Source organism: Phaseolus vulgaris, chromosome 10 (genome assembly GCF_051622355.1).
Source record: "Phaseolus vulgaris cultivar YP4 chromosome 10, ASM5162235v1, whole genome shotgun sequence".
Lineage (NCBI taxonomy): Eukaryota > Viridiplantae > Streptophyta > Magnoliopsida > Fabales > Fabaceae > Phaseolus > Phaseolus vulgaris.
The window spans coordinates 34973514-34999626 of record NC_143507.1 but is presented as its reverse complement, the minus strand read 5'-3'; the positions used below and the strand labels follow the sequence as shown (position 1 = coordinate 34999626).

At 29.5% G+C, this 26113-nt stretch overlaps 1 protein-coding gene across 1 annotated transcript; it reads left to right on the top strand.

Moving 5' to 3' along the window:
• The first annotated feature begins 1943 nt into the window (after window positions 1-1943).
• On the top strand, window positions 1944-25710 carry LOC150024752 (uncharacterized). Its single transcript, XM_090296138.1, has 2 exons — window positions 1944-2618; window positions 25660-25710. The coding sequence occupies exons 1-2, from the start codon at window positions 1944-1946 to the stop codon at window positions 25708-25710; spliced, it is 726 nt and encodes a 241-aa protein (XP_090152264.1).
• Window positions 25711-26113: the final 403 nt, after the last annotated feature.

Below are 26113 nucleotides of genomic sequence, written 5' to 3'. Positions count from 1 at the left end.
TTCCTCTTGACAACCATGACATCCAATAATTTTGTTTTTATAAAATTTTAAAATTTTGAAATATATAGAAAAGGTATTAGGAAAATATAAAGGACACCAAGTTTAAGTCTAAGAAATTTTTAACATGCAGAAATTTTGTACAATAATTACGTATCACATTGAGAAATCGTCAAGCACAGGAGAAAACAAATGAAAAAGAAGAAAATATGTAAATAGGTTGTCAAATTATATCAAAACCTCTCATTTATTTTTATTAAAATGTCACTAAATATTTATTAAATAACTAATAATCGTGTCAACTCATCAATTATCAAATATGTTGAAGCAGTAAAAGTATTTGTGAAAGGGTTAACCTTGTAATTACACATTAAAAAAAATATGTGAAAGGAGAAAAAAAAAGTGGGATGATACGGCATTTGAAAACGTAAGAGGTACGAAAAGCAATATTGAATAAAAAAGAAAAAGAAAAAAAAGTACAATGATTGTTTGGGAGTAGGAAGAGGCACATGCATTCTTAATTCATCCAAAAGAGTTCAATGATTTTGTCCTGCTACTCACAAAATATCAACAAAAAAATTAATTATTTTATTATTATTATCATCATCGTCATAAAAAATACATTACACTTTATTTTTTAATTATGTTAATAGTAAAAGATGAACAAAACGCACTTATGCAGTTATTTTAAACTTCTCATCTTCATTTTCTCATTTCATTTATGTTATGATTTAAAAATATTATTGAGAATAAAAAATAAAAACAATTTAAAAATATTATTTATAGATTATGTCTTTATCTCATGAGTTCGTAACAAATAGGGCAACTTTGCTTTGTTTTGCTTTCGTCAATCAATCATTATCATTCATCATCTCAACGTCAACGTTTACACTTTGTGCCCGTACCACACATCATACCAATTATTGTTTTCCAAATTATTTTCACAAAAATCATTTAAATATTTATAAAATTATTGTTTTCGTAATTATAGTTTAATGTTAAATGATAAGCCAAAATTATGACGCAAAAACATTTAAATAATGATAAATAATAATTTGTTTCTTTAAGAATTATTTGTTAGATATTTTATAATATAATAGATGTAAATTTTATTTTATAAGTTGGTTTTATAAGATTGAGCGATTCAAAATCATTGTCAATATGATATCAGAGTTAGTTAATGAAAGTTTATTGATCTTATAAAGTCACTTGTAGACTACTAATTATATAATCTCATACATAAGCCGAAAGCCTAACGTGAAAAAGATATATATATATCAACTAGAGCATTTCATAATATATAAGTACATGCAAATTTCACCTGATAAACAGATTTTATAAAGTTTTATTAAACTTAAAATTTACTCTTAATATTATTAATTAAAATACTAACTTATTCAAAGATAAAAAATAATTTAAATTAACGATCACAAAAACTCTTACAAGACATTAACGGGTCTATATTCTTAAAATGGACTTTGGATGCAAACCTTCTTATCTTAACTGTTAAAATGTATAATCAATTTTGATTAATTGAACTAAATATTTTAAATATACAACCACTTAATGTGGTGATACTAAAATATTGTTTTCGTAGAACACATATATTAAAGGAATCTCTTGGAAAAAGATGGATAATTATTACCGGACAAAATCATTATTAGACTTAATTACAGGAATATAATCACTATTAATGAGTCTATAATTAGACTTAATTACAGATGTTTGTTAGAAAAAGAATCTGTACGGTTCTAATGCTATGGTTATATATATATATATATATATATATATATATATATATATATATATATATATATATATATATATATATATCATTGCTATAGATGAAAGACAGATTGAATAAAACAGAAAATATTCTTTCATGGTATCAGAGCACAAAACTCTGATACCCGACAAACACAAAGCAAAGGCAACGGTACACAACCATGGCAGATGCACCAGAAAAGAATAATGCCAACAAAACAGAGCACGAAGGAGGAGGTGCTAAGAAGACCTACTCGCCATATGATCTCAACGCGAGTGACAATCCCGGAAACATAATCACGCAAGTCCAATTGCGCGGAGAAAATTACGACGAATGGGCAAGAGCAGTAAAGATCTCGCTTCGTGCCCGGAGAAAATGGGGTTTCATTGATGGAACACATATCCAACCAGAGGATGAGGCACCCGACCTTGATTGGTGGACCGTGCAGTCCATGATTGTCTCTTGGATTCTAAACACCATTGAACCAAGCTTACGATCCACAGTAGTATATGCTGACACTGCACATAACTTGTGGGAAGACATTAAAGAAAGATTCTCGGTCGTGAATGGACCTAGAATTCAACAACTAAGGTCGGACTTGTCAAGATGCAAGCAGGAAGGAATGGTGGTGGCAACTTACTTTGGAAAATTGAAGGTCCTTTGGGATGAGCTTGCTAACAGTGACAAAATTCCATCTTGTACGTGTGGTGGATGCAAGTGTGGGATTGGTGCTCAGTTGGAAAAACGAAGGGAGGAGGAGAAGGTTCATCAACTCCTTATGGGGTTGGATGACGCAAGCTACGGGACAGTAAGATCAAACATTCTGGCCTCAGACCCATTATCGTCTCTGAATCGCGTATATTCTATGTTGGTACAAGAAGAAAGAGTGAGAATGATGGCCAAATCAACGGAAGAAAGGGGATTGGTCGTGGGTCTCGCGATGCAGGCCAACTACAAAGAAAAAGGGCGTGGAGATATGGTAGAAAAATTAATGACGTGCAGTCATTGCGGTAAAAATGGTCACGACATGAAGGGATGCTTCCAATTGATCGGATATCCCGAATGATGGGGTGACAGACCAAAAAGTGAAGGCAAATGGAACGGCAGGGGACGCCAAGGGATGCGAAACAAAGGTAACCCGACACGTGCAAATGTGGCACACGCTAGTGGAAGCAACAGTCAAGCCAACAATGACGACAAGAAACTTGAGATGGCAGGTCTGACCAATGAACAATGGAAGGTACTGGTTGATATGATCAGTAAACAAAAATCAAATGAATCAGAGAAAATGACTGGTAAGAGCATTTGGGATTTGTGGATTATTGACAGTGGGGCATCAAACCATATGACCGGGTCACTGGAAAATTTGAGTGAAAAGGAAACTATACAAGGGTGCCCCGTAGGGTTACCCGATGGTGAACGTGTTCTAGCTTGCGAACAGGGAACAGTGACTCTTGAAGAAGGACTTGAATTGAAAAATGTCCTTTATGTTCCCAAATTAAAATGCAATTTACTTTCAGTACCTCAATTGACGGATGAAGAAAATTGTGTTGTAACATTCACTGATAAATTGTGTATTATACTGGACCGCACTTCGAGGACGCTGATTGGAGCAGGTGAACGGAAAGATGGGCTTTATTGGTATCGTGGGGTACGGAAGACTCAAGCATGTCATGTCAAGATGGAAAATCAACTAGCACTTTGGCACCAAAGATTAGGACATCCGTCATTTAAGATTGTGCAAATGCTTCCTGATATAAGTGGGAAATGTACTCGTGATGAGTTGAATAAAGTTTGTGAAGTTTGTGAAAAATCGAAACAAACGAGAGATAAGTTTTTCTTAAGTGCGCATCAAGCTTTGAATATTTTTGATTTAATTCATTGTGACTTATGGGGTCCTTATAAAACTCCTTCATCCTGTGGTGCTTCATATTTTTTGACAATTGTGGATGATTGTTCACGGGCAGTTTGGATCTATTTGTTAAAAGAAAAAACAGATTTGTTAAAAGAAAAAACAGAGGTATCAGTGACTTTGAAAATTTTTTTCACACTCATTGAGAGGCAATACAACAAATGTGTTAAAATGGTTCGCTCTGACAATGGAACCGAATTCATGTGTCTAAAACAATATTTCATTCAACAAGGTATCCTTCACCAAACTTCCTGTGTCGGGATCCCGCAACAAAATGGACGCGTCGAACGCAAGCATCGGCATATTCTGAATGTTGCTCGGTCATTACGGTTTCAAGGCAATCTTCCCATTAAATTTTTGGGGGAATGCGTTTTGAATGCAGGCTACTTAATCAATCTCACACCATCCTCAATTCTAAAAGGAAAAACCCCTTATGAAGTGATCCATGGATGTGTACCCAGTTACGCGCACTTACGAGTATTTGGTTCATTATGTTATGCTCATAATCAAAATAGACAGCGGGATAAATTTGATAGTCGTAGCCGAAAATGTGTGTTTGTCGGGTATCCATATGGCCAAAAAGGATGGAAATTATTTGATTTGGAAACAGAAACTTTCTTTGTCTCTCGTGATGTACATTTTTTCGAAAATAAATTTCCATATTTTGAAGCCAAAAAGATGGACACTGCACCACCATTGCAAAACCCAATTATTGCCAACTCTTTAGAAACTGGAACGGACCCACATTTTCTTCATGAAGTTGCCTCCTCAAACCTAGATGAATGCATCGTCAACCAACCCATTGCATCTCCCATCCCAGCCAAGGAGGATGCTACCCTCACAGATGACTTCGACCACACTATCAACGACTCTGATCCGTGTATAGAAGCCTCGACGCTACCCGCGGATCCACCGCCGCGTCCGACGGAGACGGCGCCGTCGGTTTCTTCACCACCGCTGACGGCCGCGGTTCCCCTTGGGCGAGGGCATCGCGCGAAGCTGCCTTCCGTACGGTTACGCGATTTTGTCGCAGCCACCACGATACCGTCAAGCCCCTCTGTTCCGTCACCTCCTTCAACAGAATCCTCAGGTGTTTCGTATCCTATACATGATTTTGTGAATTGTGATTCCTTTTCTAAACATCATCAAAGTTTTCTTGCCTCTTTACACACCGAGCAGGAACCCCTGTTCTTTTCTCAAGCGGTCCGAGAACCCCGGTGGCGTGATGCTATGGCACAGGAGATTCATGCTCTCGAACTCAATGACACCTGGAAACTCACCGCTCTCCCTCCTGGAAAGAAGGCACTTGGGTGTAAATGGATCTACAAAATCAAATACAACTCGGATGGAACAATTGAAAGATTCAAGGCTCGATTGGTAATTCTTGGCAATCATCAAGTGGAGGGTTTGGATTACAACGAGAAGTTTTCTCCTGTCGTAAAGACGGTAACCATTCGCACAACTCTAGCAGTAGCAGCCGCAAAAGATTGGGAGCTTCATCAGATGGACGTTCACAATGCGTTTCTCCATGGTGATCTTGATGATGAGGTTTATATGAGACTTCCTCCTGGCTTCCAAGAATCTCAACCAGGGGCAGTGTGCAAGCTTCAAAAGTCTCTATATGGCCTCCGACAGGCCCCTAGGTGTTGGTTTGCTAAACTATCTTCTTCTCTCACTCGTTACGGCTTCCAACAATCCCCGAAGGATCATTCCCTGTTTACTCTCAATAATAATGACATACAGTTGGTTGTGCTAGTCTAATCTTGTGATTGCAGGGAATAATGGTACTGTCATCCAATGTTTTAAAGGCTACTTAAATCAATGCTTTCATATGAAAGATTTAGGCCGCCTCAAGTACTTCCTGGGGTTGAAGTTGCTCGCTCCCCCAACGGAATCTTCCTTTGTCAGAGGAAATATGCCTTAGATATCATTACTGAAGTCGGATTGTTGGGTGCGAAGCCCGCCACTACACCATGTGAAGAAAATCACAAATTGAGCTCCGCTACTGGTTCTTTTCTTTCTGACCCGGCTACTTATCGTAGACTTGTTGGGAGGTTAATTTATCTGTGTTTCACTCGACCTGACCTTGCCTACAGTGTCCAAGCTTTATCTCAATTTATGCAAAATCCACGCTCCGAGCATTGACAAGCTGCTCTTCGTGTTGTTCGATATTTAAAGGGGCATCCTGGACAAGGAATACTCCTACCTCGAGAGAACAACTTACAACTCTTTGGGTGGTGTGATTCTGATTGGGCAAGTTGTCCACTGACACGGAACTCTCTCACCGGATGGTTTATTCAACTCGGCACTTCCCCAATCTCTTGGAAAACCCAGAAACAACAAACGGTTTCTGCCTCCTCTGCTGAGGCTGAATATCGATCAATGGCTAAGACCACCCGAGAATTAAAGTGGATTAAAGACATTCTCGCTTCTCTACATGTTCCTCATCCTGACCCAATTCGTCTTTATTGTGATAGTCAAGCAGCACTTCACATTGCTAAAAACCCGGTCTTCCACGAACGCACCAAACACATTGAAGTTGACTGCCACCTTGTTCGAGATGAAATCATTCACAAGCGCCTTCTTCCATCCTATGTGCCCACACATACACAACTAGCTGACCTTTTCACCAAAGCTCTCGGTGCTAAAAAGTTTGGAGCCATCTTGGTCAAGTTGGGCATTCAAGACTTACATGCTCCAACTTGAGGGGATATTACCGGACAAAATCATTATTAGACTTAATTACAGGAATATAATCACTATTAATGAGTCTATAATTAGACTTAATTATAGGAATATAATCACTATTAATGGGTCTATAATTAGTCTTAATTACAGATGTTATGTTAGAAAAAGAATCTGTACGGTTCTAATGCTATGGTTATATATATATATATATGTATCATTGCTATAGATGAAAGACAAAAAGATGGATAATACATTATTTATTCACCTTTAAAAGTTTTCCCATAACATATTAGTTTAATATATGTATATATAACATTTTCTTTTCTTTTCAAAAACCTGTACGTAGTCACAAATACTAATATTATGTATGGTATAAAAAATATCTTCAATTAGTCACATTATTTGATTAGGAAATATGAATAAAAATCTTATTTTTATTAAGATTAAATTGATACAAATTGTTAAATTGATCACTTATTATTATATAAAAATTATAATAAATAGTTAAAGCAAACTCTAGTATAATAATTTAAATGTCATGATGATTTGAATATGATTTGACTTAATAATTATTAGTATCATAAAACAATTGATACACCTTACAATACATATAAAAAAATATCATAAAACATTTTATATATATATATATATTAATTTTATTGCATTACTAACACATCACTCACAATAAAATAAAATTGAACAACTCAAGATACAATAATCTTCAACCATATTTCTTAATGAAATATTGTAATTGTTCACACTCGACGCCTTATAAATGATTCGAATTCAGTGTGTCCCACCAAAAACTAACATTTGATCAATTGTAAATCATTTTGATTCTTAAACATTGGCTTGATGGCATTTCGATAGTTCTTTATAGAAACACCACCACCATAATAGTGCAAGAACATCCGTCAATTTCTTACCACCCAATTATGATTTTATGTGATTTAGACTATTAGTGAAATAAGTGAATATTCTTTTCTTAATGAGTTCTCGCCACATACCCACAAAGTGCAATACACACATAAGGGACAACATTTTTTTTATCAGCAAAAAAAAAAAAGAATAAATAATAGAGGTAATCAGGGATACCTCAACCCTTATACAAAAAGACATGACTAAGTTTCCTAACAAGAACGCTTAGGAGACAAAGCTTCTAAATCAAACTAAAGAGCATATTTCTACAAAAGCTTACTCTAGCATCTAAATAATCATCTACCCACAAACATGGAGCTGCAAAACACACAATATCTCCACCAATACCAAACCCCTACAAACCCATGCACCTAATTTTTTTTAATAGATTTCATGCAAACCAGAGGGTTAAGGCACCAATCAGAGTAAGAAAAACATGCTAAATGTACCTTCAAAGTTATCCATGATCATACCTTCAATTGCACCATTGTAAAGACTTCAATGTGGTCTATCCTACCACTTTTAAAGATCTTATCATATGCTTCCACAATTCTCATACAACTGCTATCTACACACATCCCCATATCTGTTTCATTGACATCCATCATCTTAAACTGTGAAAAATGCGTTTTTGGCTCCCAATGATCTGTCGATGCCAAACCCACCCACTCATAACACTTAGACCAAATGAGCCAAGCAACTCTATAGGTACAAAAAAAGGTGTGACGTTGTTTCCTCTTCCTTCCCACACATCCTACAAATGTTTCTTACCATACTTATCTCCCTTCTCTCCAAATTCTCTTTAGACGCAATCTTATCTTCCAAAACCCTCCAAGTTGTGATTTGAGCTGATGGTTGTGCCTTAATCCTTTAAAATCTCTCATACATAGCTACGCCATCCCGTGAACTTCATCTTTTAGAATTTTGTATGTAGATTTGACTGTAAACTCTTTTGTATCACTTTCTTTCCAAGCCCACTAATTCTCCTTGTCTACATTGATGCACTTTCCTTCTGTAAGCAATTCCAGTTGTTGCTCCTGATTTCTTTCTCACTCAAACAAATTTATTCTCCATCTTATCTTCCAGGACCACTCAAGGTTGTACACAAGGGATAACATGCATACCTATAAAGAAAATAATATATATATATATATATATGTATATATATATATATAACTATGAGTTTAACATTTATACTATGCTTAAATCCGTAAAAACCAGCAATTATATTGATAATAATTTCTATAGTATACATTAATTTCATACACTTTGCATTACATCCCCTCGTACAAAGATACACGTACACTACAAGAAAATCATGAAATAGAAAATAATTTTAGAAACAAAAAATAATTAGTTGCTAAAGTGACTAAATTAAAGACCATTTTAAAAACTAAAAACATTTTGGTTTTTAAATTAGTTTCTATTATTGTTAAATAGTTTCTAAATTGGTATCTAATTAGTTATCAAGGTTTTAACTACCAATTATTTTGAATCGCAAAAACCTTGGTTGCTAATTAGATACCATTTTAGAAACCATTTAACAATAATATAAACTAATTTAGAAACCAGAAATATTTTTAGTTTCTAAAATAGTCTCTAATTTAGTCACTATAACAACTAATTATTTTTTGTCTATAAAATTGGTTTCTAATTCATGATTTTCTTGTAGTGATATATGCTCCACATGATTAATTCAACAATAACACTTCTCACATATTTAAACAACCATTCCATTAATTGAATGTTAATATTAACTTTTCTTGATAATATGCGTGGTGGAAATTCTACCTATTTCCACTTCTAGGACTCCAAATAAGTCTTTAAGAATAAAACTCAATATTATATTTTGATAAGTTAATACAATACTATTACTATAAGAAAATCATTAAATAGTAAATAAAGTTAGAGACAAAAAATAATTAGTTACTATATTGACTAAATTAGATACTATTTTAGAGACTAAAAAATTATTGGTATATAAAGTGGTTTCTATTACTAATGAATTTTTTTAAAATGGTTTCTAAATTGGTATCTAAAGTAGCTAAGCTAATAATATCTTAGATTCTAAATTAGTCTCTACAAGACTAACAAAGACTAATTTAGAATATAAGATAGTTAACACTACACGAAAATCATGAAACAGAAACCAATTTTTAGAAACCAAAATAATTAGTTGTAATAGTAACTAAATTAGAGACCATTTTAGAAACTAAAAAAAAATTGGTTTCTAAATTAGTTTATATTATTGTTAAATAGTTTCTAAATTGGTATCTAATTAGCAACCAAGGTTTTAACTACCAATTATTTAATTTCTAAATTTGGTAGCAAAAACCTTGGTTGCTAATTAGATATCAATTTAGAATAACAATACTAGAAACTAATTTAGAAACCAATTTTTTTTTAGTTTCTAAAATGGTTTCTAATTTAGTTACTATTGCAACTAATTATTTTGGTCTCTAAAAATTGGTTTCTATTTCATAATTTTCTTGTAGTGTAATAGCTAAAATCTAGGTAGTTAATGGTTAAATACCAATTTTGAAAACTACTTTATAACTTTTTATTAGTAATATAAACTACTTTATACTAATAATTTTTTTACTTTATAAAATGGTTTCTAATTTAATCAATATAGTAATTAATATTTTTATTTTTAAAATTTTTTATTTAATGATTTTATTGTAATGTAGTTATTATTTAAAGTTAAGGAAAAGTTCAGAAAAACTGAAGTTCAGTGAGATAAAAAAAAATTAATCCAATAAAGATTAATACCTTTACCCTATTTCTAGACTTTGTATTCTTTTATCCCTCCAAATTTATCTCTAGTAAAATTGTGTGTCTTAAACATAAATATAGAAACCACATATTATCATGCTTTGGGAAAAAAAATATTCAATTACTTGGCTATCTCACAAATTTTAATTAATCTGTTATACTTTAATTAATTTCAAACAATTTTTGGATTTTTTCCAGTTCATATAATTTTTAAAGTGAAACGAGATAATATAAATGACTATTTTATTATTTTAATTGCTTTATAACAAAGAAATAGTATGGCAATAGACAGGGTAATATTATAGCCATTTGCTTAGCCGGGTTTTAAAAAAAATCATATCTATTTCTATATAGGTGCAGGTAGCAATTTTAATTCCTACTCTTATACCTGTTATATATACATACATATATATAGTGATAAAGAATGTTGTTTTATTTTATTATTTAGATTATTTTATTTTATAGTTTGATTATTTTAATCATTTCATTATTTATGACATTTATTTCATCATCATGGTGTTTTATTTTAAGATTCGATATTGTTAAATGATATATTTTTTTATAAATAGTTTTCACATTACATTATAATCTTATGTTGAAGAGAAGTGGTAGTTGATTTTTATATGCACATATCTTACTTAAGGTAATATTATATTCAAACTTTCACTTTAGAATTTATCTGAATAATTTCAAAAATCTTGTTAGCTTGATGCATGATTTATTTTGGTCCAATGTAACTCTATGTTACATTATTGAGTTAAGTAATTATATTTAGAGTAAAGTGAAGTAAAGAAACCTATTAATTAATCATTGTAAAATTTCTCTAACTTACGAATATGAACATATATCGTTCAACCAAGGAATATCTCACATGAATTGAGATTTTTTTTTCTTTTTAAGTAACTTACCTTACTTATTTATGATTATGTTATTATAATAATTGTTTTTTACACAAAACATATATGACTATGTGGATAAGGAACAATCTCATAACAAAACACTGCACGTTACAATAAAATCATAATTATTAAATAAATAAATAAATAATTAAATAATTAGTTATTATATTGATTAAATTAGATATTCTTTTAGACATTATAAAAATTATTAATTATTCTCGTCGGTTGACCTTGGTTGGACTGGATGGAGAGCTCCGTTTCTGGTCTGTCTCCTCTTGGTGCACTGGAACAACACTCCACTGGGACAGAGAGGCTCTACTGTTGATCACACTTTGAAGATAAAGTCAGTAAGAGCATACAAAATAAGTAATTAGTTTCAGTCTCAAGTATTCAGAAAAAACGTACATTTTCCGAGAGTCTCAAACCCCTTTTATATTATCCCTTTAACAACTTTCACTCATGAGAATATAATCTCAACTGAAAGCATATAATATATAATAGAAAGATATTATGTCTACGGGCACCTTTACTCGTGCACCTTCTTACTACTTAATTAACAACTTTATTAACATATATATTCAATTAACAACTTATATATTCATTAATATATATTTAACTAACAGGCTTATATTCACATATATATTTAACTAACGTATGCATTATATTAGTACACGACCAAACTTAATAAATTATGCTTTTTTTAATTATTTTTTACCGAGCTTACCATTAAAATTGAGTCGAGCCCATGACCCACCTTTTGGGCCCAAAGCCGAGTTGACCATAGCCAAATGCTTGGACGGAAGTCCCGAGCATTCCTGTCAAGTACATTAGTAACTAAAGTAATTTTTATTATTAATAAAAATTATAAAATAGTTTCTAAATTGATATCTAATTAACTACTATGGTTAGTAGTTAAAACAATAATACCTACCATAGTTGATAGTTTAATTATATATCAATTTCGAAACTACTTTATAAATTTTATTAATAATAAAAACTACTTTAAATACCAATAATTCTTTTAATCTTTACAATAATATATAATTTAATGAACATAGTAATTAATTATATATTTCTGTCTTTAAATTTAAGTTATAATTAATGATTTTTTAATGTAATAAGATATGAGCTCATAATTATTATGATTGGCAAAGTTTTGTATATAATAAAAATGATGGGATATGAAAAAGAAAAAAAAAACTAGTGTGGAATATTAATGAGAAGATTAGAATAAGAGCGTTTCACATTGAAATGAAGAAGTGGTGGATGTGAAATTATGGGGTTAAAAAGTATTTGTTTTGTACTTGTCCATAAACTTTAGGAGCCAAGCATGTGCAAGAAGAGAAAAGGTGAAAGGCATGGTGAGGAAATTGAGGTACGAAATAAAAAATTGGAGACAAGAATGGTAAGAAGTGGAAGATTAAACGGTTGATGTTGGAGAGCAGGAAAAGGTGGAAGGAGAGTGTGTTGTAAACAAAGATATGTTTATATATTTAGAAAAATGGTACGAATGAAAAGGGTTGTGTTTTATGGGATTTTGCAGAGTTACTTTGTTAAAAGCATTGGCTAGGAGGATATGGTTCTTCATTTTCCAACCACTGGAGGTGCTCCTAAGATACACACAACAACCCTTCTCCTCCTCCTATCTTATTTCTTCCCCTTTCTTCTTGCTTTCTTTCACCTACACATTATTCCATATATATACACATACATTTTGTGTGTGGATCACTTAGCTTTATTTCAGATGCAAGACAAAATTGTGCTACATCAAAATTGGATGAAAAATAAAATGAAAATTAAAGGGATTTGATTGAAGATTTTTTTTTTTTATAAGGGATAAAAGATAGGTAAAAAAAACACTACAAGAAAATCACTAAATAAAAACTAATTTTAGAGTTTAAAATAATTAGTTATTATTTGACTAAACTAGAGACCATTTTATAAACTAAAAAAATTATTGGTATCTAGAGTAGTTTTTGTAATTAATAAAAATTTATAAAATAATTTATAAATTGATATCTAACTATTAGCTAATAAAATTTTAGCTACTTGCTATTTTATATTCTAAATAACTAAATTAGTCTCTAAAGACCAATTTAGAATCTAAAATATTAGTAAGTAAAATCTTGGTGGTTAATTTAGATATCAATTTAGAAATCATTTTATAAATTTTTATTAATAATGGAAACCGCTTTAGATACCAATAAATTTTTAACCTCTAAAATAGTACTAATTTAGTTAATATAGTGTCTAATTATTTTTCTCTCTAAATTTGGTTGTTATTTAATGATTTTTTTTAGTGTAATAATAATAAAACCATTTCATGTATTTCTTGTAATGTTTTGTTTTTTTAAATGAAAATAATATAATATAGTTATTTATTTGTCTTAATTTAATTATTTAATTAAGTTAGTGAATAAAATATAGTTGTAATGCTAGAGAAAGAAAGAAAAAAGTTATGTGATTGAGCTTAGTCTTTAAAAACCTAGTGCCAAGTTCTAATTTTTATATAAATAGGGTTTATGTCTTTACCCTTATCATTTAGTTATTTTTCAATTTCTTTTGCATGAGATAAACCTTAAGGGAGATCACGCCTATGGAGAGTGACTATTGAATTAATGATTTACTTATCAAGGTTAATATAACTTTAGATATCACTTTTACAACCACCAAAGTTTAGTAAAGGAATAATTGGAAATAATAAACATAAGATCTCTAACTTATAATATAAGGTGGTGATTTTACAAGTGAAATTTATGTGTAAACGTTTACAAATGTATATCTTCAGATGTGTAATGAAATTTTTTCCTTATGAATAAAATGTTGCGCCATATATAAGAATGTGTGCTTTGTGTGAGTGCATGTGAGTTATAATAAATCTTGTGATTATTTTGAATGTGTTTGCAAGTGACTTGTATTGTGATAAATTATTCTTAGTTTTTTTATCAACAAAGAATAAATAAAATAAAATGAGATATTTCATAGGCGTTCAAACTCTTATATAGACACTTTAGGGTGTCCTAACCCTTATATAAACACTTCAAAGATGTCTCAATTCTTATATAAATTATTCTTAGTTAATTGAGATATATATGGGTTATCCATGTGTGTTGTGATGTGAGTTTCATTCATTCATATATTATTTTTTTATATAGATGTGAGTCTTTATAGGAGAGTCTTTAAAATATTCTACCTTATTCTTGACACTTTTATACGAGTGAGATAAAGAATTATCATGACTAACTATATTTCTATCAACTCTTGATTAATTACATTTTAATTTAGAAATCATTGCGATAGTCTTATTTTAGTATGATTGTAAACTTATTTTATATGTAAGTAGTTAATGATATGATACTACATATACTTACATATTAAAATACTAATGCATTTTAACAAATTAAGTAAGTTTATAATAATTGAGAATGTATTATCGTATATGAAGTTTGCAATTTTTTTAAACTGAATGTCCAAGTTAAACAAGTATAGAAATAAATTAAAAATGATGAAAACATTATATTTAAATTCTGAGACGCTATTAAGTGCATATCAGAATAAAAATATTATTCATTTACTTTATTTTCAATTCTTATAAAAGTAATATGTGTCGTGTTCATTTTCTACAATGTCAATATTTTAATTTTAAATTTATTAAAATAATATCATTAAGATTAATCATCTAATTTGAAGTATTTTTCGATTTGGAGTTTAAAATTTTATTATAATTTATTTTTAAAAAACATTTTATAAACTGACATTAATTTATAGTTGAAACTATATAAAATATACTGAAACAATAACTATTTTTATTATTAAAAAATTGTAAAGATATTATCCAATAAAAAATATTTTATTCGAAACTTTTACAGTAAATGACCTAACAATAATTTTTGTATACTTTTTAATAATAAAAAAGTATACTAACATGGTTTTCTTTTCGGCTATGCATAATAATGAAAAAAATACTTTAACTACACAATCTCATAATTGAAAAATCATTTGGTTGAGTTCATTCGAAACCTTCTCTCAGGTGATATCCACTTTACGAGTGGTTTTAAATCAAACGTTATCTTCTAGCTTATTTATTTTTTGTCCATACATTCCTTCTTTTATTTTCAAATAGATGTTAATACGTTGACAATACTGAATCATATTACAGTTAAAAAAGAAATAATATTTTATTAAAATATAAATTTTATGTAAAAAGAAAGAACAAATTTAAAATTATATTATAAAATATCAAAATTATAAACAATTATACAATATCAGAATTGTAAAGAGAAATTTTGAGTCTAAAGATTTACATAAAATTAAATAGGCACCCCAAGTGGAAGTGTGGTATATATATTATATTTATTATACCGACAAGGATTGACATAAATCACCAACTAAAAAGTTGATGAGTTCATGACCCTGTAATCAGCTTTTTCTTATTAAAAGCCTCGTCCAAGGATGTTTATCATTCCAAGAGTAATAACTTCTTAACTCTTTTTTCTGAAATCAAAATTACCCTTTTTGGTAAACAAAGAGTTACCTTGTAAATTGAATAACTAATAAAAGCACACATATTTTTCTGGTCCAAAACTAGAATAAACATTCTTTGGGACTCTAATGGTAAAAAATGAAGAAATAATATTCGATATTTTTTTGGTGTGAAGTGGATGAAATTGGTATAAAAAAATGATTATTACTATGAGCATTTGAATGTTTAAAGAGGTGTAATAATAAAATGTGAAGTGTTGAAAGGGAAACAAATTATGTTGCATGGTAGATGGTTGAGAGAAGATAAAAAACAATATAATGCTAACTTTAGTGAGACAGAGATCTTTTGATGTTGGAAAAGTTTTTGTGGATTATAATAGAGAAGATGACAAGTTGAGGGAAGAGGGTTGTGGGCCAGAGATAGCTGTTACTTTTTCCACGTAAAGAATAGCCATGAGTTTTCTTTATCCAAAGTTTGGCTGCAAATGCATGAATTGTGCTACCTATCTTTTTCTAGTCATCAATCATATGTAATGCTCATGTTGTCACTTATTAAACAACCTCAAATTCACTTCGATACATGCACGAAGGACATGTGATGAAATAACTCTGTATGTAATGTAGATCTGTCTATTCACCTTATAAGGTCCGAAACTCCGAATCTATTACTTCATCTTAGGATTGTTTTGCCACAAAATGAGACAAATTATCAACCCACCATTTTAGGTTTCCCCCACTTTTCTACATCTAAATCCAACACTTTTTCTTCTCTTCAACATTGTTTGTAACTTTTCCATATTTAATAAATACTGTTTTAACTTTAAATATATTCAGATAACATTATTAAACTAAGATATTCAAACCATGAGTTCAGGAAACTATAACTTCATTAATTTAGATTTGTAAATACTCTTACTATGTAATTCGTTTTACATTTATCATATAACTTCTAACTAATCTCGTAAAAAAAATTGTTTTAATCAACTAGTTTTGTTGAATAGATACTAATATAAATAAAGAGAGAAGGTACATGTGAAAATTAGTAAAATTAGGTGACGAACGCGTCAATTCGAGGACATGGCCAACTTTAGCCAACTTGCTGTGGTTGGCTCCGCTTTGGAACAACACGTAAGATTACAATTTAACAAAATTATATATATATAGTCTAAAGAATGTATAATAACTTTTACATAATTATTAGAGAAAAATAGTGTATGTACACTATGTGTATATACAATATTGTTATTGATACATATAAATGAATGGATGAAAAAAAAATTAAACACAATAGTTAATAAATAGTTTTAATATAGAGAACATAATCAATACCTTAAAAATAAATTATATGAGGACATTTTGGTAACTTTAATTCTCCCAACAAAAGGAGAATACACGTATACAGTCTAACATTAAGAAAATTTAAATGATTAAACAATTTTAGTGCTTAATAAAATTTTATACACTACAATAAAATTATTAAATAAAAATTAATTTTAAATATAAAAAAATAATTAGTTGTTATATAGATTAAATTAGAAATTATTTTTAATTTTTTTTAAATTAGTTTTTATTACTATTAAATAGTTTCAAAATTTTTATCAAAATTTTTATTATCAAATTTAAAATCTAAATAATTAGTATTTAAAATTTTGATAACTAATTAAATATCAATTTAAATACTATTTAACAATAATAAAAATTAATTTAAAAAAAATCTTTAATTTACCTAATATAATTATTAGTTTTTTTTTAAATTAATTTTTATTTAATAATTTTCTTATAGTAATATAATTTTTAATCGGAAATGTAAATTCATAATTAATTATTTTTAATAGGAAATTTAATAAATGAGAGGGGTCTTGCAAATTGAAGAACATCAAATGTGTATTTATTTATTTATTTCTGTAAAAAGGACATAGTACCTAAACGAAAGTGGGCATTGACATGACCAATTCCAACTGTGAAGGGTTTTACTTGAGCATTAGAGAATTCTGAATTGGATAGTGGTGAAATTGATCCGTGACATGTTCAATCAAAATAATTGCCAAAGCCAATGGTTATGATGCAAAGCCTTTTCAAACCCCTATATATATCAATTGCCAGCAATGCATCCGAATATATACCATCATTCATATAACAAAATATAAATCATTTACAACTTTTTACCATAACTCATGTGCTCAGATATATATTCCACCTATATCGTAACCTAAATCAATTCTTAAGGAATCAATCATTAATCTTTTGTATTTTGTATGATCTAATTAATCTAATAAAAAATATAAAATTTTATTTTAATAGTATTTATTATCCTAATCCAAATCTAAAACCAATAATTTATTATGACTTATAAATATATATTAATATGTATAATTAAATAATATTTATTATTTTCATATATTACATCCTGAATTTTAACTTAAGTAACCATATATTTTATAAGTATCTAGTTCTCATAATCAAAGACAAAATCGACTATTCTCTAAATGGCAAATCGACTATTCTCTATCTCAATTAAGTCAATGAGTGATCATTCAGGTCTATAATCTAGAACAGTGACTTTCATTGCACTTATAAGGAGTGTTGTTCTAAGGCATGTCTAAGTGACAAAGCCTACATCATAATTTGTGTTTAAGGAAAAAAAAACTATTCCCTACCAATATAAAATAATTTTAAAATTATATGAATTTATAAGACGATTACATGAGAATGTGAATGGTTAGCTCTTTGAGTGAATATATTATAAAGAATTAATAAATAATTAGGAAAATTTAAATATGATGAATCTTGATTCTCAAATCAAAACGTGTAGAAGCTCTAAAACACATATAAGCCAACCAAATAGAAGCTCTAAAACGCGTATTAAAATAGGTAGCATACATAGATGAGGTATAATTAGGTTGGATCTAAGAATTGAGACACATGATGGGAGATATTCTGTATAATTTATATCTGACTAATAATTTGACAACAAAAGAATTGTGTTGGATGACAACTATGCTCTCTGAATAGACAATTATATAAAAAAAAAAATCTAAAAAACCTCTGTGTCGGTTCCTATTCCAATCAAACATCTACATCTAGCCCTTTACACTTGATTTTTTTTTTCTATTAGATCAAACAAAAACAAAAACGAAAATAAAAGGAAAAAATAACCAATTTTTTTTGCATGTAACTAGAAAATAAAATATTCATTATTCTGTTTTGTCGTTTATATAAATTCCTTAAGCAGATTGTCAAAAAAGTGTTTGGAGCCTTTGAATTATTGTTTGCACTCCTCAAACAAAAGACCCACGTATTATCTTTGAGAAAATAATGAGATGACAAGATTGAAAATTGGATACATCAATAGAAAGAGAAATTGGGAGAAAAAAAACATTATTTTGTGAAAATACATATTATTAAAATGGTTGTATTGATTAATCTAAGGATTTATGTACTATATATTCAATTTTTTATTATGGTCGAAGCATACCTTAAATGTTTCAAGTTATTCATTTTATTTTTGTTGACTTTTTAGTTAATTGTTTAATAGATATTTTACATGATCAATACTCAGTTTTAATGTGTAATATTTTGTAAAACCTATGAAAGTAATTCATATTTCAAATGGACAAGGTAAAAGAAGTTTTTCAATATATTTTTTAACACTATTGATTTTTTGTGTTTATATTTTACAGTGAGAAGCGAAATGAAATTATGGGGTTAGAAGTGTTTGTTTTCGTACTAGTCCACACCGTACTAACTTTACCTGCAAAGCATGTGCAAGAACAAAAGACATGAAACGTATGGTGAAGAAATTTGAACGTACGAAATAAAAAAAATAAAAATGGTGGCAGGAATGTTTTGTGGGCAGTGATAATGGAAAAGGTGGAATGACCTTGTGTTGTTGTGGTAAACAAAGATATATTTATGTAATTAGAAAAATTGTAGGAGTTGCTAATAATGGAAAGGCTTGTTTTTATGGGATTTTGCAAATTTATTTATAGTGTACAATACATAGTTCGATATAAATTTTGTTTTTTTTTTAAAATTTAGTTTGTTTTGGGTTAAAACTTAAACTTAAAATATAGAAAAATAAAATTTAAATATACATGCAATATAATCTTAACATTTCTACAAAAAAGTTTAATAAAAGCAGTCTAATCTAATCTAGAAATGAGCTAAAAAAAAAATAAAGCTAATTCATTATTTATGTTGGAAAAGAAATGTCGTTTATTGTTCACTTATTTGTTGGATGTCATCTTGAGACAATGTAGATTGATCATTAAGGATATGAAACATCTAACTTACGTTATTATGCAATAGTCATAGAAAATATTGAAATACATTACCTCTATCCAGGAGTTAGTAATACTCGTACAAGTGATGACTCTAATCTAATATATGATGTAGCACATTCGAACAAATTAATTTGCGTATTAAACTAAAAAAAGAAACAAGTGACAAAATAAGAAACAAGTGTAATTACATTTTAACTTGTATATCTATCCATAAAATATATTTTGGAAAACTCTTTTATATGAAAAATACACATTATCTGTTTTTCGAAGGTTTCCAAATAGTATACTCTTCTTATAAAAATTTTCCAATATAAATTTAAACTTAATTCTGATTGCATAGTTGTATTCGAAAACCATTATAATAAATATGGAAAGGGTTTTTCATTCACAGATCATTGAAGCATATAACATTTGAGATTTTCAGTTTTCTCTGTTACCTTTTTTAAATACGAAAACTTTCCAAAATCATGTAATCATTTATCTTATTTGAAAACAATGTTTTATATGATTTAGGAATATCAAATAAGATTCAAAATATAAGAGTAGTGTAATAAAACATTATTTGAATGTAAGGATTAAGTATGGACACTTCCCTGACATAGTAAACCGTTTAACGGATAAAAGGTAATAAGATCATTTTATATGTGCAAACTTGAGTGATCATTTGATGTTCTCATAAGCTGTCCACTTGGGCTTTTCATGTGCTTTGAGATCGTCTGTCTTGTGATTTCTAAAGGGGTCGCCTAACAAGATCTTCTGATGTACCCATGAGCACTAGGATTGCCTGTCGAGATCTTCTTTAAGATCGTCTGACGAGACCTTCTTGTCGAGATTGTCTGATCCATTTCTGTGAGATCATATGATGCTTCTTTTCTCATTTGAACTATCTACCTGCACAATGTTTTTTGTGTTGTATGTTCTCTTTATAACATATGATCACTTTAGTATATTGAGACCAAGATTAGATCGTCTGATGGTCTTATTACTATACTATCTAACGAATATTTTCACTGTAAGATTGTCTAGTGAGTCTTTCTCATCTTATTCAATAAGATCTTATGACGATATCATCTAAGGGTTGGAGGATCGTCTGATATGTTCAAGATAACACTTGCTTCTGACACATCATACTTTAGAAGCATCTAACGTGTGAAGTGTTCGTCAAGATTTTCTAGATTAGAGTCTTCAGAGATCGTCTTAGACTGTAGAACTTTAACATGTTGACTCTTTGGGAATATATAGATAAACCGTTTGATGTATCTTATTTATCAGTATTGTCTAACACTTACTACAAAACTTGATCGTCTGATAAGCTTAAGCAACTTCAAACGTCTGTTGGGTATTCAACTAAATTTGAACACTTAGTAGCTTCATTACACATCTTAACATACCTTATAGTATTTTTTATCATTAAAACATATAGAATATCGTGTTATGAGACCGTCTGATAGGTGATAGATCGTCTAACTTCTTAACAATTTTTATCTTTAAATCTAGAAAAGTACACAACCTCAACTTGAATAGCAACCCCATTCTTTTGAACTCTATTTTTTTATCAACTTTTCACAAATATCATCTGAAGAACAATATCCAGACGATAATTTAATTTATGAGACAATCAAATTATAATTCTTTCATCTGATGTATCTTGTCAGACCCAACTAACTAATTCCACTTAAAATTTGTATTTCATATGAAAAATCACAATTATTGTACATGTGATTTAAGTTGATTAGTTGAAGGAGACAAACTTTAAAAGATATATTTTCATAAATAGTTTTCAACAAGTTTAGTCTGATTAGATAATCAAACAAGCATGTCCAAGCGCTCATTGTATTCTGAACTCTTTCAATCTAAAAGATCATATCAAATGCAATTTTTGCAACTCATTTGAATCACTTGAATAACCTATTCTCTTGTTTACTTTAACAACATAATTCTTGTGTTTGACCAATCTTCTCAAACACAAATTTTGAAAAACTCGTCTAAATATCCTTTGATAAAAAATATTTTGAAAAATACTCTCACAAAAACTCTCCATCATGGGTTGGTGCAGATAATAATAACATGTAATGTAAATGGGATAAGGTGGAAATAAAACATACACAATGATTTATACTGGTTCATGTGTCGCACATACTACATCTAGTTTTTGGCTAACCAAGTTCAACTAGGCTAACTAATGTTGTGAAGTACATTACGGTATTCATTATTCTCGTAGTCATTCCTAGCTAACCCCTTACATATTATTTCCTCAAGCCACTCCTAGATCAGACCAAGTATTCTTTTCCAGAAAATTACTCCTGGTTAAGATCTGAAGGTTCGTTACTTCAACGATCTACTGATCATTGGGTTTGATCACTAAGGTGGATTGCATCTGACAACAAATACAATGTTTAGGCTTTCTCTCCTAGATAAGATCATTTTGCTCTCTAGGAAGGGTAGTGTAGCCTTTTGCACCAACTAATGGTTAAGTGCATACCATACAGGGTAAATAGCTCGGTTAGAGTTGAAAGGTTCTTTATATTAGGACGATTGATGAAGAAAACAACTTTACTTCTTATCCCAAGAGATATTCAATATTTATTTTGCATTTACTCTTGAATGAATCTTTTTAGCAGATGAACATTCCCTGCAAACATAGAATAAGCATATGTATATTTATTTAAGTACAATGTTTGCTTAATGTATGCACATCGTTGATAAATGCCTAATTTCAGTAATATTTCATATTAAAATATAGACACTCATGAGTATTAATTGCTAAAATAAATATAAAATAATCCCTAATTTATGAATTTATACCTTTTTACATATTTTATGATCTTTATTTGAATAAGAACATTTTATTCCCAAATTTGGTGTTAATTTCAGGTTTTTAGGGAAGAATGGAGATGATTGGGCTAAAGAATAATAATATAAGCTAAAAGGAGAAAGCTGGAAGGCCCTAGAATGCACAAGTGCACAAAATGCTTAAATGTGCCTCACAAGAAGTCACAAGAAAACTAGGTTAAATAGAGGGCTTGATGCATAACCCTAGTGTGCAAGATTGAGAGGAAAACACCATTGAGTGACTTTGTAACCCAATTGGGAGAATAGAAGGTGTTAGAAGATGTGTGACTCATTCTACCCTGTGGATTTGAGAGTAATTTGTTCGATCTCTTATGTGTTGATGTGATATCTAAATATAATATTTTATTCTTGATTGATTATTGGTATTATTGTTTTGCTTCTAATTATTGATCTAGAATCTTAAATCTATTTGGAAAGTATTTTTATGGTTCCAAAATAACGAAGGTTTTTTTAACCTTCGTTAAATTCCAAAAGTTTATTTTAAAACCTCAATAAAATAATAGTGATTTTTTTAACCTTCGTTAAATTTCAAAGGTTTATTCTAAAATTCTAACAAAATAATGGAGATTTTTTTAACATTCGTTAAATTTCAAAGATTTATTCTACAACAACAGCAAAATAACGAAAGTCTTTATAACCTTTGTTAAGTTTCAAAGGTTTATTTTAAAATCTCAACAAAATGAGCGAGATTTTTTTTAACCTTCATTAAATTCCAATGATTTATTGTAGAACCTCAATAAATAAATATAACTAAATCTATTTATAAATAAATAATTAAAAATTATATAGTTTTAATATAGTTTATATTTTTTAATATAGTTTATATTTTTTAATAACTAAATTCCCTGAAATTTTGAATGTGTAACTTTACGTTACAAATAAGTTTTCTAAAGTTTCAAAATTTTATTTTAAAAACTCAGAAAAATAACCTTGGATAATAAGTATTTCAACAACTAATCTTTGATAATAAGTATTTCAATAGTTTTTGCATATTTCTTATGATTGATGGTAGTTGGTTTATATAATTCCTAGTTTATACTTCAAAAAACATGACTTATTTTGTTTTAGCTTTTGATGTAGGTATATTTTATGTGCAATTTTAGTTTTAGTTATAGTTGTTAATATTTAATTCTCATAATTTGGAAATCTTTTAAATTAAGGCTTTTATTTTAAAATGCATATAATAATTAATTCACTGTGAATGTGATAAATAATAAAGTTAATTTCTCATAGCAATATGTTCTTCCAATCTTTAATCAAGAACATACATGACTTTAAAGTCTACATTTGACAGATAATGCAATTATTTAGGATATATAAAGTAGTGATAAACACCAGTTGTTGTTGAGCTACATAACACTGGCTTATGACCCAGGTTGGGGCAGTAAGATGATGGAAGAAACAATATTAGAGTAAGAAGAAGATAGTGTCTTATTTAATTTTTTTCTCTTATAATATAATAGACATAAATGCGGTCAGCAGCCATTGAGCCTATTCCGAAAAGAAGTGTGTCTATAGTGGAAGAAAGAAGTCAAGAGGATAGTTACATATGGTGGAAATGGGGTTGAAGGTTATTTCAAATGGTAAGTCATTTTACGAAAATTTTGAAACTCATGGTATTTATCGAATGTTTTGAAACCCGTGACATTTTATGGAGGTTTTGAAACCCATGGTGTACCTGTTGTGGAGAGATGAGACCTAGGCACGGTCGGTTGACGTAGTGTAATTGTTGACGTGTCGATCTTCTTCTCCTTCGGTCGGTCGTTCCTTCTGGGTGTCTCCTTCAGTCGGTCGCTCCTTCTTGGTGTCTCCTTCGGGCGGGGGAGGGTACCTGCGAAGGCACTCCGACGCTCAAGTGAGTATGAGATTCTAAGTGTGGTTTAGTGAGTGAGTGAGAACGTACCTTTCTCTGGCTTGGGCACGGTATTTATAGGATTACCTAATGGGCTTTCTACCCCTTTGGGCTCAGGGTGGTTATGGATAGGTCTTTGCCAGTTGTGCTCCAGAATACCCGGAGAATATATCTTTAAATGCGTATTCCTTATTCTTCGGAGGTGTATCTTAACCACCTTATCTTGTTACATAAATATCAATATATCTTTAAATGCGTATTCCTTATTCTTCAGAAGTGTATCTTAACCACCTTATCTTGTTACATAAATATCAATATATCTTTAAATGTGTTCGGTCGGTCGGCCGCGTGCGTTCGTCCGGTGCCTATCGGTACACATGGTATTTTACGTAGGTTCTTAAATCTATGGGGTTCTTAAATCTATGGGGTTCCAAAAGACTTTTTTCGAGGTTTAAAAAAATCTCGAGGAACATGTTTCCCAAAGATGGTTTAGTGAGAAAAAATATAATGAGTAAATGACTTAATAAAAGTGTTAACCCTGAATAATATAAAAATAATTTTTTGTTAAAACCATTTTTTCTTGTAGTGTTTCTTTTTAAGTTTGACTCAAAATAAGATATTTTTATTAGGAATACTATTCTAAATATTATTAGAAATAAAATATTTTTTTAGTTAAAATTATTTTTATACATAAATTAATTTATAAAAACTGATTAGTATAATTTTTCTAAGTACACTCTATAAAAAATAGTTTTAATTCATGAAAATTTATTTTTTATTCACAAGAAAGCAATTTTAATTTATAAAAAATATTTGTTTTTGTTTTTTTAAAATTTGGAATAAAAATATAAATAATTTATCTGAAATACCCTTTAAGAATATCGAGTAAAGAGTTGGTAAGAACATAGCAGTAATTGTGATGATAATGGTTTATAAGAATGAGAATAATGACACCTGCTATGTAACAGTATCATTGATGATAATTAAATGCAATAAAAAGTAATAAATTGGTCAAACAATATGTTGGAAGAGAGCATGCAGAAGCATAGGGAAGATGAAAATCCTTCATTGGCATAAAAAAAAGTTACTTAATCAGAGCAGACACCCAAGAACCCTAATTGGATATTCAATCTTTTCAAACCTACCTATTTCTGTGTATCACATTAACTTCACAACCCATCAATTTTATCTTTTTTTATTTTATTTTTAATTTCCATTTTTTTTTTCATGTGCAGGGGATCCCACCTGATCCTACCTGCAATTTAGTATCTGTAGCTCTAGGTTAGATCTTCCTTTCTAAAGTTTTGTTTTTCTCATTATTATTAATTTTAAATTTACTTTGTATATTCCCTCACTTTTCTTCATTTATATTTAATATTTTTTTCTAAAATTGCGTGTCCTTTTCTGGATCATTAGTTTTTTCTCTTAGTGCTTTCGTGCATCTTCATATATATACTTGCAGGAATATTGTTGATATTGTTATGCCCTTTTAAGTTGAATAGAATATATATAGGAAGGCAATTATTTGCATTCTACCTATATATACTTCCACCCCACTTCTTTTATTCTTCTCGAGTTGTTAATACAATATTATTTTTCAGTGGAATATGATGTAATTCAAAAATATCATAATATTGGGAAGTGAATTATACTAGTAACAATTAGCTCAACAAATTTTATCTCATATAG

What these genes read in the sequence shown, in the direction of transcription:
- LOC150024752 (XM_090296138.1), top strand. Translation starts at nt 1,944, where the DNA reads ATGGCAGATGCACCAGAAAAGAATAATGCCAACAAAACAGAGCACGAA. An exon ending in CATTATCGTCTCTGAATCGC is followed by an intron (nt 2,619 to 25,659) that starts GTATATTCTATG and finishes TTTCATGTGCAG; the next exon opens with GGGATCCCACCTGATCCTAC.